We start from the raw sequence: 14449 nt of genomic DNA, 5'->3' as shown, positions 1-14449 counted from the left end.
GCATAATATGAGCTTTTAACCTACGTAAAGATACATGGAAATCATAGACTGTAAAATTGTGGATGAAGCCGCTATGACATCACTCATTGGTTTGTGGACTGCCTTTTTGAAGCCTCGAATTTGGCAATACGAGTATCGTCACCTTGTTTTTTTTGTAACCGAATGTGATGATTTTTGCAAAGAGGGTGGAGTTGGGAAGGATAACTCGGCCAAGCCAATCATATTTATGGTTGCAATGGCGCTGTGCTAGGCTAAACGCCAAAGGGGGAAAGTTGCCTATTTTGAACGCTTTTGAAGCAAGTGCATGTACGGCAGAACAGAAAATCTGCAAACCTTCCCTTAAGTTACCAGCTAACCCTGCTTTATCTTCCATTTTTAAAATAAATGGGACCATAATTTACAAAATGAACATCATGCTGTATTGAAGAAAACTTGAAACAAGCGTTTGAGTCCATAAACTCATTATGAAAAAAAAAAATTAAGCTGATAAATCATGGCAGAAGTAGGGTCATTTTCCCATCGACTTCAATAGAAACTGACTTCATTTTGCAACCGGTGGAGTCGCCTCGTGCTAGAAGGTTTAAGCCACTTCCATTATTGCTTAGATTTCAGACCAGGAAGCTTGGTCCATTATTTTACATTCTATGATGGAAATGGAAATTAGACAGAGTGGAAGAAAATGAGGAAGATAGATAAAGGCCATACAGGGAGGGTGAGTGAAGAGGAATATTTGATTTGATATATTTTATTTATTAGGAAGTAATTGTCTTTTCAGCCTCTGAATGGGGACAAGTTCAGTCAGCACCAATGGAGCAGGAAGATGTTTACTGCTTAAGGGCTCTTCAGTTTGCAGTGTGATCACACAGGAAGTTCAAGCTTCCAGATGGTAGATGGACTTGCATACCTTAAGGTCATGCTGCTGTTGATTTTTTACTATCTCAACACACTGTGAAGTCAGGCATAAAGCTGCAGCTAAATTGGCCATAACAAAGTGAAATGTTAGTGTTTAAAAGAGTAGAAAATGGTTTATGCTCACCTGGAAGACTGTCACTATAGCCCAGAGAAGAGAGTCAAAGTTCTTTCTGTCTGGCAGAGTGTCTCCATCGGCCTCACATCCAAATTTACAACCAAACAGATGCATCCCCAGGATACTGACACAGAGGGAGGGGGAGCCAGGAGAAAACAAACAGGAAAAAGAGGGGTAAATGTTTACATCAGGCCAAGCCATTAGATACAGTACAAATAAACAGAAATAAACACGCTGAAAAGACTTGTTTTGACTCCACCATACTAATTATACCTGCTGCTTGTGAGACAGCTGAGGCAGTATGTACTGAGCATGAATGGTAATTTCTGCCCAGGGGACTAAATATAAATATAGCATTCACACGTTAGTTTTATGACCAAAAAAAGTTAAACAATAACATCATACATGGAGTACTGTCAGTCAGGCAAGTTGGACCATAATGCACTGTGGCAGTAATTTTGCCAAGAAAGGGAGTGGAAATGGATTGCTTATGTCAGGTTAAATTCAGCACCATGGAGAGCGTCTCACACCATGTCAATGACACTTTATACTCATTCAAACAAAATGAGATCACTGGCATTACAAACAAAGGCACAATTCCATCCAACTAAAAGGTATTAGGTATGTACTACTTTGGAAATTAAGGCAAGGCAGCTTTATTTATATCGCACATTTCAGCAGCAAGGCAATTCAAAGTGCTTTACATAAAACATTAAAGAGCAGTTAAAGCGATTAACATTTGTAAAAGAGAATATAAAAACAGCTAAAATAGAATAAGACAAGTATTAAATAGAAGAATAAAAGTTACTGCTTCTCTTCATAGTCATCAGATTCATCTACCAACCCTTATAGAACTGGCTCAGGTTTGCCTTGCACCATCTCTTAATTATGCTGTTATAGTTCTAGACTGCCGGGGGACTTCCTTTGACACACTGAGCTCCTCTCTCCTCTCTCTTTCCATCTGTGTGCATCCATGTCCCAGAAATGCTTGTTACTAACTTAGCTCTGGGGAGCTTATTCCCCGGAGTCCTTATGTTTTTTTTCGCCCAGCAGTTTTCCTTGGACTAAATCATGGTTGTAGCTGTCGCCGTGGTCCTGCTCCACGCCCTGCTATGCCCTGCTACACCCTGCTACGCTCTGCAGTGCCCTGCTATGTCCTGCTATGCCCTGCAGTGCCCTGCTACTTTCTGCTACGCCCTGCTACGTCCTGCTACGCCGTCTGTCACATTACACGTCTGTCCGAGGTTTCTCCCTAAAAGGAAGTTTTTCCTCGCCACTGTCACACTAAATGCTTGTTCTTGGGGGAATTACTGGACTTATTGGGTCTTTGTAAATTATAGAGTGTGGTCTAGACCTACTCTATCTGTAAAGTGTCTTGAGATAACTCTTCTTATGATTTGATACTATAAATGAAATTGAATTGAATTGTAAGAAATTAACAATTACATGATTTAAAAGAAATGAGAGTTGCTGCAGTTTTCTGGGAATTTGTTCCAGGTATGTGGTGCATAAAAACTGAACACTGCTTCTCTGTGTTTAGTTCTGATTCTGTGGACAGACAGCAGACCTGACCCAGATGACCTGAGAGGTGTGGATGGTTCATAATGTAGCAGCAGATCAGAAATGTGTGTTGGCCCTAAACCATTCAGTGCTTTATAAACCAACAGAAGTATTTTGAAATCAGTTATTTGAGAAACAAGAAGCCAGTGTAAAGACCTCAGAACTGGAGTGATGTGATCTACTTTTTTGGTCTTAGTGAAGACTTGAGCAGCAGCGTTCTGAATTAGCTGCAGCTGTCTAATTGATTTTTTTAGGGAGACTTTTAAAGACACCGTTACAGTTATCGAGTCTACTGAAGATAAAAGCATGGGCAAGTTTTTCCAAATCCTGCTCTGACAGAAGTCCTTTAACCCTTGATATATTCTTAAGGTGATAGTAGGCTGACTTTGTAATTGTCTTAATGTGGCTGATGAAATTCAGGTCTGAGTTCATGACTCCACCAAGATTTCTGGCTTTGCTGATTAAAGCTGAGCGTGGACTTTTAATTGTTCCTCTTTGCCTTGAAACACATTTCAGTTTTTTCTTTGTTTAATTTTAAAAAGTTCTGCATATTCATTTGTTGATTTCTTCAATGCACTTACTCAGTGTTTTGTATTGGACCATAGTCGCCTGTTTATATGGTTATGTACATATCAGTGTGTTGTCCGCATAATTATGGTAACTTATATTGTTGTTTTCCATTCTCAGAGACAGTGGAAGCATGTAGATATTAAACAGAAGAGGCCCTAGAATGGAGCCTTGGGGAACTCCGCATGTCATATTTGTCTGTTCAGATGTGTAATTACCTGTAGACACAAAGTAGTCTCTATTCTTTATGTAGGATTTAAACCAGTTTAGTACTGTGCCAGAGAGTCCCTGCCAGTTTTCCAGTCGGTCTAGTAATATGTTGTGGTCGACCCTGTCAAATGCAGCACTGAGATCAAGTAATACTAAGACTGAATTTAAAGAATTAGTTCAACAATATTAGCTTTCTTTCCGAGAGTGAGATGAGACGAAGTATAGAGCTAGAGCTGGGAGCTGACTAGCATAGCTTGGCATAACGACTAGAAGCAGGGGGAAACTGTTTGTGGTTTTAGACATAGCTAGTATTTAGTGTAACTGTTTCCTGGCTATCAATGTTTATACTTCCACCGTGGTTGTTTGTGCAGTGTCTCTGCTGGTTGCCTGGAAACCTCACTCTGATGACAAGGCTCTGGGAAGTCACAAGGTCTTTAATAAATAGCTTTAGAATTTGTTTTAACAGTTTAACATGTACAAATAGAGTGGTTTGAGAGGAGATAGGGACGAGAATAAAGGAAAAAAGAATAAAGGAAAAAGATGAGACAAATAATGGAAGATTGCTATGTCATTAGCAATATGCTAAGTTTTGATAAAAGTCTTGTCAAGCAGAAGCAAGATAACAGCACACTGAATGTCATCATTACTCATTACACTATTCTTAACAGGACAAACAGAAAGAAAGAAAGAAAGTTCACTGCTATATACTGTACAGTAAGACAGCTAATCGGGGGTGTTATTCTTATGAACCAGCAATCTTTTCTTCAGAAACACACTGAAGCTCAACTGGAGCTGAGGGATCAATGAGCAGGCCTCTGCTGTGTCAACTTGGCAACTCTTCACTCAAATCAGAGGCTGTTTATATATGCATATACAAGGCCCCCGGAAATCTGTGTGTGTGTGTGTGTGTGTGTGTGTGTGTGTTTGTGTATGTGTGACTCCGCTCAACTGCATGCATACCCTCACAAATGTGCACTCACATGTACACACATCCCAACAAGCTGCTGAAATGAAGCACATGCACAGATAAACCACACCAGGGATAAACACACACACACACACACACACACACACACACACACACACACCCAAACACAGTTAAAGGTGCCGTAGGTAGGATTGTGAAGATCCAGGACTTAGCCAAAGAATTTGAACATCGACAACTTCTCAGTCCCTCCCCCCCTTTCTGCTAAAGGTGAAACGGTCTCCTAAGCCCCTCACCCCACAAGGGAGAATGAATGCATGTGCATGAGCAGTGATTGACATGCAGTTAGACACCCCCACTGGCCCTGATTGGTGAATCAGAATAGGGAGCGGTGGATTTTTGCAAATCGCACTACAGGCTGTAGGTGGTGCCAGAGGAGCCAGATTTTTTTTTTTTTAATTACCTGCTTAATGTAGTTTTACTCGTAAATAGGGTCAGTTTCAGCAAATATGACAGAAAGTTAGTTAGTTAGTTTATAAGTCTTACCTACTGCATCTTTAAGAGTTTAACTAATTCTTGGTTGTGAGTATATATTTTTGGGGGTTTTAAGAGTAGCAACTAAGATTGCAGTTAATAAAGTACAGATGAAAACACATTAAAGGAAAAACCAGTAAGGTGTAAGTGTCACCAGTAACACCAGTAGGTGTCTCAATAAGGTGTTGTTCCACAGCGAGCCTCCAGAACAGCTTCAATGCTCTTTGGCAAGGTTTTGTGTTTTGTTTGCACCCATCGCACACTACACTCATCTACTGACCTTCCTGGTCAACATAATCCATTCAATTTGTTGTATTTAACGTGTTACTCCTTTTTTTGTCACTGACTTTAGGCCAGTTCATGACATTATATTATTGTTTTCAAGACAGTCACTGGTAGGTGTTTGACATTACTGCATGCTGTCATAATTTGCCAAAAATGGCTTGTAGTAATATAGTAAACTTTAATGCTATAGAGAAATATTTTAGATCTGAGGCTAAGATTCCAGGGGCTTTTAGGGAAATTACTCAATTTTGAAAGAAACCAATGAAGTCTTTTTGATAGTTCCCTGCACATTTGCTCTTATTTCATCAATAAAGCTCTAAAAAGAAAAAGAAAAAAAACATTGATTGCATTTTTTCTTTAATGATATGGTGTGTCTGTTTGTGTGTCAGACAAGTGCACGGAACCTCGACCCATTGGATTTTGCTGAGCTCAGCCACAGGCCTAACCAGGCAGAAAGAAGAGTTGCAGAGGAAAACAAGGAATCACTTTGTCTTGTCACCCCATTGACTGATCTCATTCTTCCTGTCACATATCTGTGCTGAGCTCTGCTTCCCTCTGCTCTTTGGGTCTCATGTTTAAGTCACAATGTACTTATCTAGCAATGGACTTTAATTCCACACCATTGTGCTCACCATCTGCAGAATTAGTTCCACGGTCACTGATCAAACTCCCTTTAGTTTACCCCGACTGTTTTCTATTTTAACTGGATTTGATGTTGTTCCTCCTGCAACAAGGACTAGACAGCTCATCTTTTCATAAGATTGTAAGATCGATACATGTATGTTTTTTTGAGCAGTCTTGTATTAGGTACTTGAAAGCAATACTTAAAGGTACCAGTATCTTACCAGTAAATTACTTTGTTAGAGGTTAAAGCTTTAATGCTTAACTTTTTGATACTAATGAGTGTCCGTTACATTCAAGCCATGGCCAAATGAGTTGCTACAAAGCTATTAAAGACTATCAGCTCCACACAACTCTCTCTGTATTTGTCAGTATGGCTTGTCTCATGTGGATGCACCACCAATGACAGTGGTGTTGTCATTATTTAGAATTCCTCATGGGGGAGACAGAAACTACGCACTATAGCTTTAAAGTCACCTTTTAGAATATTACTTGAGTAAAAGTCTAACTACCTGACATGTATGTACTTACTGATATTAAATTAACATAATTATTAGCAGTAAAAGCAAAAGCTTCCCTATGCTACAACATAATATTCAGGCTTTCCACACTGTCTTAAAAATCAAATTCAAAGTTTGACATTAACATAGAGAAAAACAGAAACAAAACTGTATTTACGTTGGAGACAGAGCTTGCAGCAGGCGCTTCCATGACGCTATCAGTTATTATGCTTTCTTCTCTTCTTTAGTTTTGGAATATGGTTTTGGTGCTTGGCAACAAACAGACATTCCATCACTAACTGGAATGGAGAGTGCATTAACTTGCAATCTAGGAGCAATGATTCGCCAAACCTGCTTTTTTGCAGTCTAAAAAATCCCTTCTGATTTTATTTTGTATTAACGTGTAACAAAAGTAAAAGTATATATATTTCTAAATCGCACAAGGTCTCCAGATGATATAGGGCTTTAGACAGGATGCAAGGCCGCTCCCTCTTCCTCTGCCTACCTGAAGATGAAGATAAAGAGCATGAGCAGCATGCAGAAGGTGGCCACGTTGTCCATGGTCTTCATCAGCACCACCAGCTGCCTCTGCAGGGCCGGCATGAAACGGACCAGCTTCAGCACCCGCATCAGCCGGAAGGTCCTGAGCACCGACAGACCGCCACCCTGCTGACCCACGATCTCCCACACACTGACCAGAGAGAAGAGAGACACACACATGCATTCATGTTAGATCCAAGTTCTTCAAACCCAGATCCCTGCCCAGTCCGAGAGTCGTGAAGAACTAATGCTCGTACTACATCCATCGTCACTATTTCTAAACATGACGTGCTTAGAACTCACTTGTTCAAATAGAGCTACAAAGATTAATCTATAAACTGATTAGTTGTCAACTATCAAATTAAATGGCAACTATTTTGATAATCGATTAATTGGTTTGAGTCATTGAGTCATCATATGAAAAAAAGATAAACATTCTCCGATTCCAGCCCCTGTAATGTGACTTTTAGTTGTGGCCAAAACAAGATATTTGAGGACGTCATCTTGGGCTTTGGGAAACACTGATCAACATTTTTTCACCATTTTCTGACATTTTGTGGACCAAAAAACTAATCGATAATTCGAGAAAATAATTGACAATGAAAATAATTGTTAGTTGCAGCTCTGTGTTCAATAAATATTCAAGACCAGTGCTAGTGCTGCTTAAACAAATTACTTATGTGGCCTTTTTTCGTCGAGAGGACAGTCTCTGTCTTTCATTACCGACACTAACATGTCACACAATAATGGTCAAAACTGTACACAACTTGTAGTTAATTAAACAATGTGGGAAACTGACTAATTAGTCAGTTATTAACTGAAAACAAATGTGTTTTTTGTGGTAAAATTTCCACAGTGAATTGTTGAATATTGGCATGAAAGTGTTATAAAAAACAACTAAATCAAAAATATGATAACATTATATTGGAGAAAGGTGATTTTCATTGAATACGGCCACACACGTAGCTTCTATTCCCTATTATATTTAAAGCCCATAGAAGTGACATATGTGCGCATGCATTTCCTGTTTCAGTGAGATCTCCTGGCATGCCACGGCAGACTTAACAGGTCACTTTTGTTCAACATTTACCTGCCAAGAAAATTCCGGAAAATAGCATTAGTGAAGCACTTCGGAAATGGAGAAGCCATTATTCTAGTGGTGTGTCATGACCGTGTTTATTACCAGACTACAGACTGCAGCATCACTCTCAGAGTGTTTATAGTTTGTTTTTTTACCACTGTGTGTAGTGATATTGTATTGCTTTTCACGGCTGAGTTGGTTTCATTGGATGGAAAGCTAACATGACTGTATTATAGCTTTACAGTTCTCTTGTATAATAATGGGTATGTATATGGGCCTTCAGATTATGTGTTCCCTATATCATTTCATGGCTTGGGGAAAAATTCTGTTCAGCAGCTCACCTGATCACCACGATGATGCCATCGAAGATATTGTAGGGATTCTTGATGTAGCCAAAGGGCCCGTAGACCAAAACCTTTAACAGCATCTCCAGAGAGAACAGGCTGGTGAACACAATGTTACTGATCTCCAACGCATTGGTCAACTCGTCAGGCTGGAGACGGAGACACAAAGAGACAAAGAGAAAGGAGAGGTTAATGCCTGATTGTGACATGTGCCACGCTCCTGTCTAAACCTTGTATCATCAAACTGTAAACCTTTCAGGAGGTAAGAAATTGAATTGTGTTCTACTCATAGACTGTAAAATAATGGATGCAACTTCCGGGGTCTGAAAAGTGAAGCCATTGCGGAAGTGACCTTAACCTGCATTCTATCTAATTTCCAGCAGGGGTGCGACTTCACTGGCTCCAAAATGAGGTCTGTTTCTATAGAAGTCTAAGAGAAAATGATCCTACTTCTCACTTGATTTATTACTCAATAAACATGTTCATAAAGAGTTTATGGTCGCAATCGCTAGATTCAAGTCTTCTTCAATACAGCATGATATTCATTTTGTATCTAACCATGGCCCTGTGTACATTAAAGTAGACCTGCACTTGTTTTTGGGTGTTGTCCATGTTTTAATCTGACATTGACCCTCTCATTGTATATTTTCACTTAATCAAAGTTAATTGGAACATTTTGGTCGCCTAGAAATGCCTTATTCAGCTTTCTGCTAACCAAGCTAGCTAGCGACCGCTAGCGTTAGCTGGGAATGTTTGCCGATTTTCTGTTCTGACGTACATGCAGATGAATGGAGGTAGTATCTGGAGGTCGGCGTTTAGCAGCAAGTAAATCTCCACTGCGTGACTCAAGGGTTAAAAATCGGCAACTTTCCCTCTTTAGCGCTGAGCTTAGCGCAGCGCCATTGCAACCATAAACCACATTGGCTTGGCCACGTCATCCTTCCCCAGCTCCACCCTCTCGTCAAAAATGGGCACATTTGGTTGCAAAAAACAAATCCAAGATGGCGACGGCCATATCAAGGCTTCAAAACAGCAATCCACAAACGAATGGGTGACGTCACAGATGCTACATCCACAAATTTGATGTCCTTGGTTCTGCTTGACTGTGAGCACTTCCTTTCGAACTCCTTCAACAGTGTTGGAATTGCACTTGGGTTAGTGAGGCATTTCTATGACTACAGCAACAACACCTGCTGGGGAAAGCAAACAGCTGAAGAGAGACAGGAAAAGAGAGAGAGAGAGGGGGGGGGGGGATGACATGCAACAAAGGGCCTTGAGTCAGATTCGAAACATGGGCCTCTGGCAAAGGATTGAGCCTACATGGGGCGCACGCTCTACCAGGTGAGCTATAGGCTGCCCCCCAATGGCTCAGTTCAATTTAAATATAACAAATCTGTTTTTTCACACTCATGTGCAAAACGCAATACGGCTAGGGTGTTTGCTCAAAGCTCATCAGAGAATTGGGCTGCCACTCACAGCTACAGTAGATCAAACAACTGGTGTATGTGTGGCTGTATGTGTGTGTGCCAGAAAAACACAGAAAAACAGGCAATGCAGACAGACAAGAGAAAGAACGCAAGCCAGAAGATAAAAGCCGCGGCACATCCAAATGTGACACAGTATGTAAATCAGACATCTACAGCGAGTATCGGTAATTATCGCAGAAGAGAAAAGAGCCGGTGAGAATGCTGTTGTGTGTCTGTGGGCTGTGTAACACCCCAGACAGGCTTCATGAGGCCTTTCATCTCCATGCAATACACAGTTTACACAACTCAAACATGGTGTCATACACACACATTGCACTGAGATGACACAGAGGATGGAAGGTGTTGAGGGCCTGATCTGTTTCTGCATGTTCTCCATCATCAAAGCGTGTGTGTGTCACTGTCTATCTTACAGTGTGTGTGTGTGTGTGTGTGTGTGTGTGTGTGTGTGTGTGTGTGTGGGCTTGTTTAACTATATTTGTGGGGTCCAAAAACCGGGAGTCCAGTATACTTGTGCGGTCCCAACAGCTTAGTGGGGCCAAAATGCTGGACCCCACAAGTTTAAAGGGCTGTTTGAGGGTTAATACTTGGTTGTAGGATTAGCGATATAGTTAGGTTATGGTTAGGGTGAGGGTAAGGGTTAAGGTTAGGCATTTAGTTGTGATGGTTAAGGTTAGGGTAAGGGGCTAGGGAATGCATTATGTCAATGACGGGTCCCCACAAAGATAGTGCCACAAACCTGTGTGTGTGTGTGTGTGTGTGTGTGTGTGTGTGTGTGTGTGTGTGTGTGTGTGTGTGTGTGTGTGTGTGTGCGTGTGCGTCAGAAACATCCCCAGGCTGAACCAGGAGGTAATGTAATGTAATGTAAACACAGTGTGTGTCATTAAGACTGTCCTGGTGGGCTGCCACTATACACCATGACTGTTTAAGCAGCGATTACTCAACACTAGCATGGATACAGAGAGACAGGAATACAGAGATCACATCACCAGTTGAATAACAGCTCATCATGCTGCATTACGGCACCAGTTTGTCTAGAGCACCAAAGTAACAGTGACACAGAGTCAGTCGGTTATTATGAAAAATTGTCACTGGTGTTGCTTTCAGGTCATATGGGAAAATGGTTGCTCCAGTATCCCTGCTTTAAAGCAATTAAAGCAAAGCGTTCATCTGGTACAGTATGTCTAGACTCAGGAGTTACTTAATTTTTCTTTTAAAAACAAACAATAGCACTAATGTTAAGTATCAGAAATTATGTTATGTTAAGACTAACTTAACTCCAGCTGAAAATCATGTTTGGGTTATCTCTTTAAAAAGTCCCATGTTGTATAAAGTGAGATTTGGTCTTTTTGAAATATAAAGTAGGTCAAGGTGCTATATAAATACTTTGAAAGTATCAAAAGGCTCAATCCACAGAGAAATGCACACAGCCCATATTCAAAAAAATGTGCCTTTAAACGAATCGTCAGGACACCTATACTATATTTAGGTAGAAAGTGCCGTTACATTCATTCCACGGCAGCAATAACGGTACAGAAACGCTGATACCGCAAATGCGGAAGACCTAGAAACGCTGACCAATCAGAGCAGACTGAGCTTTTTTCGGGAGGGAGGCTTAAAGAGACAGGCGCAAAAATGGAGCTTTTCAGACAGAGGTTGAATATAAGTAAATTCAGACAGACAGAATGAGAAAAATAAAGTGCTTTTTGAACAATAAAACATGTTAACATGTTGTAGTAGAAACCAGAAATACAAGTATGAACCTGAAAATGAGCATAATATGTCTTTAAAGGAAAAATATGTTTAATTTCAGCTAGAAAAAAAACTAAATTAAAGCTGCAAGCACAATGGACTGGCCCTTGCACCTTTCTGCACATCGGAGTTACTGGCGGGATGCAGGTTGCTGTGCATCTGTGCAACTATTGGATACCGTGCACTTTATTTCCTGCGTGCAGGGTGTGACATTTGAAATGGTGAATTGCAAATGATGTACCACTTCCAATGTCTACAAAAAATAGTTCATGGGTTATGAAAGGGTGTATGGCTAAAGTATAGGAGGCTGCTAGGGTCATTCACTATGTGGTCAGTGTAAGCAGTCAAAAACAAGCACTGTCTACAGAAAACTTCAATAAGAGCATCTTGACAGAATATCTGAGTTTGAACAAGTCAACACTTACAAGTCATTGCTCAGTATTAAGTCATTACTCCCATAAGACCAGAATGCAATAGTAGGCCCTGAGGCAGAACAGAAGGTCCAGCAACACCAAGATGAAAATATTGCACCATAATTTAGAGCCTGACGCCTCTGACCGGAATTGCACTGGCTTATGACACCCTTGTTGTCACTGCTACTTTAAAGTCCTCATACCTAAATCAGGGCTCGACATTAACGCTTGTCCCGCTTGCCCGGAGAAAGTTAACTCTGTGTTCGGGCAAGTGGAAGTGGAATGCCTGCAGATGTCCGATCGGACAAGTAAAAAATAAATGTAATCTTGTGTATAAAAACAAAAGACTTGTTCAGCGGGCTAGCACAAAAAGACCTCCAACAGCGGAGACACTCTTACTCAGGTACCTGTTTACCTGATGGAATTAAATTCAATCAGGGTGGTATTTCGCTGAAGGAAAACTCAATAAAATAGCTTCTAGTAGCTTAATGTTAGCTTTTCATGCTTCGGCTTCCCGGCCTTTTTTGCATTTTCGTGTAATTTAGTCGTTACACCCCTGTATGTAAAGGCCTTTAGTTCAGTGAAAAAAAAATTTAAATGCCGGCCTGTCGCAATATGCAATAAATCAATTAATCGCATGATAAATAAAAATGACCGGAAAAATTTTCATTTTATTTATTGTTTTTGATTGTGTTTGGTTTTTATTCCACTGCATGTTTTGTTAACAGAGACTGAGAGTCCATTTTATGTATTGCTTTTGGTTGTTTTGTTCATTTATTGTGGATATTTAAAATGTCTTCCAGTTCCAGTGTTAAATATTCTTTAGAAATAAAAGTTTATTGATCTTTGAAAAGGTGTACCTACATTATTATGCCATTATTATATTAGATGAAAATGGTCTCAGAACGACAATATTATTGTTTATCGCACTAATTTCTGGGACAATTTCTCATCCAGCAAAATTTGTTATCGTGACAGGCCTATGTAAATGTAAATGTAAATAAACTGTATTTATATAATGCTTTTCTATTCTTAACGACTACTCAAAGCACTTTTACATAGTACAGGAACCAGTCACCATTCACAAACATTCATTCACTGGTGGCTGAGGCTGCCATACAAGGTGCCACCTGTTCATCAGATAAACATTCACACACATTTACACACCGATGGCGCAGCACCGGGAGCAATTCAGGGTTCAGTGTCTTGCCCAAGGACACTTTGACATGGGACTGCAGCGCCAGGGATCGAACCACCAACCTTCCGATTGGCAGACGACCACTGTACCACATGAGCCACAGCCCCCGAGAAATGTATACGGTTGTATTTTTTTGTTTAAAAAGATAAATGGGCGTAAGAATATTTCCTTTCTTGACGTTTAGTGAGTTTATATCAGCAATAGTTGGTTGTTGAGCTGACGGTAACTGGTTGGAAAATTTCCCAACCCACATATGACATCACTTAAAGCTATAGTGTGTAGTTTCTGTCTCCCCCATGAGGAATTCTAAGTAATGACAATAAAACTGTCGGAGCGTCCACATGATGCAAGCCTTCCGTGAACACGCATAGCCCCCACCCCTCCTCCACGCAGTTGCGAGTAGTCAAGGAGGACATGGAGGATTAGAAAAACATGATGGACTCTTCAGAAGAGGCAATTATCTTATATTCCTCGAATTTCTGCGCACGAAAGTCGCCGGACGACACAATCTTCTGATCATAGCCATACTGAGAAATACAGAGACAGTTGTGTGGAGCTGATAGTCTTAATTAGCTTTGAAGCACCTCATTTGGCAATGGCTCGAATGTAACGGACCTTCATTAATATCAAAAAGTTACGCATTAAAGCTTTAAGGGCCTTTCAGACAAAACGTGGTTTGCACTGCGCTTGCCGCTGGGTTCAGCGCACAACCAGGTTCAACCAGGTTGGACTTTGAGGGCCTGCTGCTTCTACGATTTTGTTCAATGCATCAAAACGCCTTTGGAAACAATGGGTTTCAATGAAACGGCACCATTGCCACCTTTGGTCTGAAAGGCCCCTTAACTGTCAAATGTCTTAGGTAGGTAAGACTACAGCTAGCTACCTAGGTACAGCAGCCTCACAACTTGATATGTGTGTCATTTTATTGTATTAGTCAAGTGGTTAAAAAAAGGCCCTTATTTGCCACATAATATTAGTGCATGAATAGTATTGTCATTTTCAGTGTTATTATGCCATTCTGGATAGATAAAGGCTTTATGAATACCCATGTTGATGACACATCCTCCTTGTAGGCTACATTAACGGCGTTGTTCAGGTGCAACATTCTAGAGGCTCATGATAACACCAAAAGGCACCAACACTGCACAATAGCTGCGAAAAGCCAGAAGCCTTGAAGCACCCGTTACTCCAGTAATCTAAGGAATAACTTAGCTATGTAATTGCTGCCTATTAATTGTATATTTTGTATGTTAATACATTATAATAGTTGTCCAAATCCCTGTTGATTTTATTCATTTATCTTTTTTTTTTTTTTAACTAGGTCTACATTTTCCATTTCGGACAAGTAAGTTTAGCAATCGGGCAAGTAAAAGATCTTCAGCCTTTGGCTGAGAAAAACTAACATCAA

The 14449-nt window shown here is 40.4% G+C and overlaps 1 protein-coding gene across 12 annotated transcripts in view; it reads right to left on the bottom strand.

Moving 5' to 3' along the window:
- Window positions 1-14449, bottom strand: part of cacna1g (calcium channel, voltage-dependent, T type, alpha 1G subunit) — a 231939-nt gene that overhangs the window by 119913 nt on the left and 97577 nt on the right. For all 12 annotated transcript variants that reach the window (XM_031312182.2, XM_031312188.2, XM_031312189.2 and 9 more), the window contains 3 exons: window positions 8192-8343; window positions 6735-6920; window positions 1037-1151 (listed from right to left, as the gene is read on the bottom strand). In XM_031312182.2, the coding sequence (XP_031168042.1) occupies window positions 1037-1151; window positions 6735-6920; window positions 8192-8343 (453 nt within the window). The remainder of the gene's footprint in view (window positions 1-1036; window positions 1152-6734; window positions 6921-8191; window positions 8344-14449) is intronic.

The sequence above is a fragment of the Sander lucioperca genome, chromosome 22 (assembly GCF_008315115.2).
Source record: "Sander lucioperca isolate FBNREF2018 chromosome 22, SLUC_FBN_1.2, whole genome shotgun sequence".
Lineage (NCBI taxonomy): Eukaryota > Metazoa > Chordata > Actinopteri > Perciformes > Percidae > Sander > Sander lucioperca.
The sequence above is the reverse complement of the archived record's forward strand: the minus strand, read 5'-3'. Positions and strand labels throughout refer to the sequence as shown.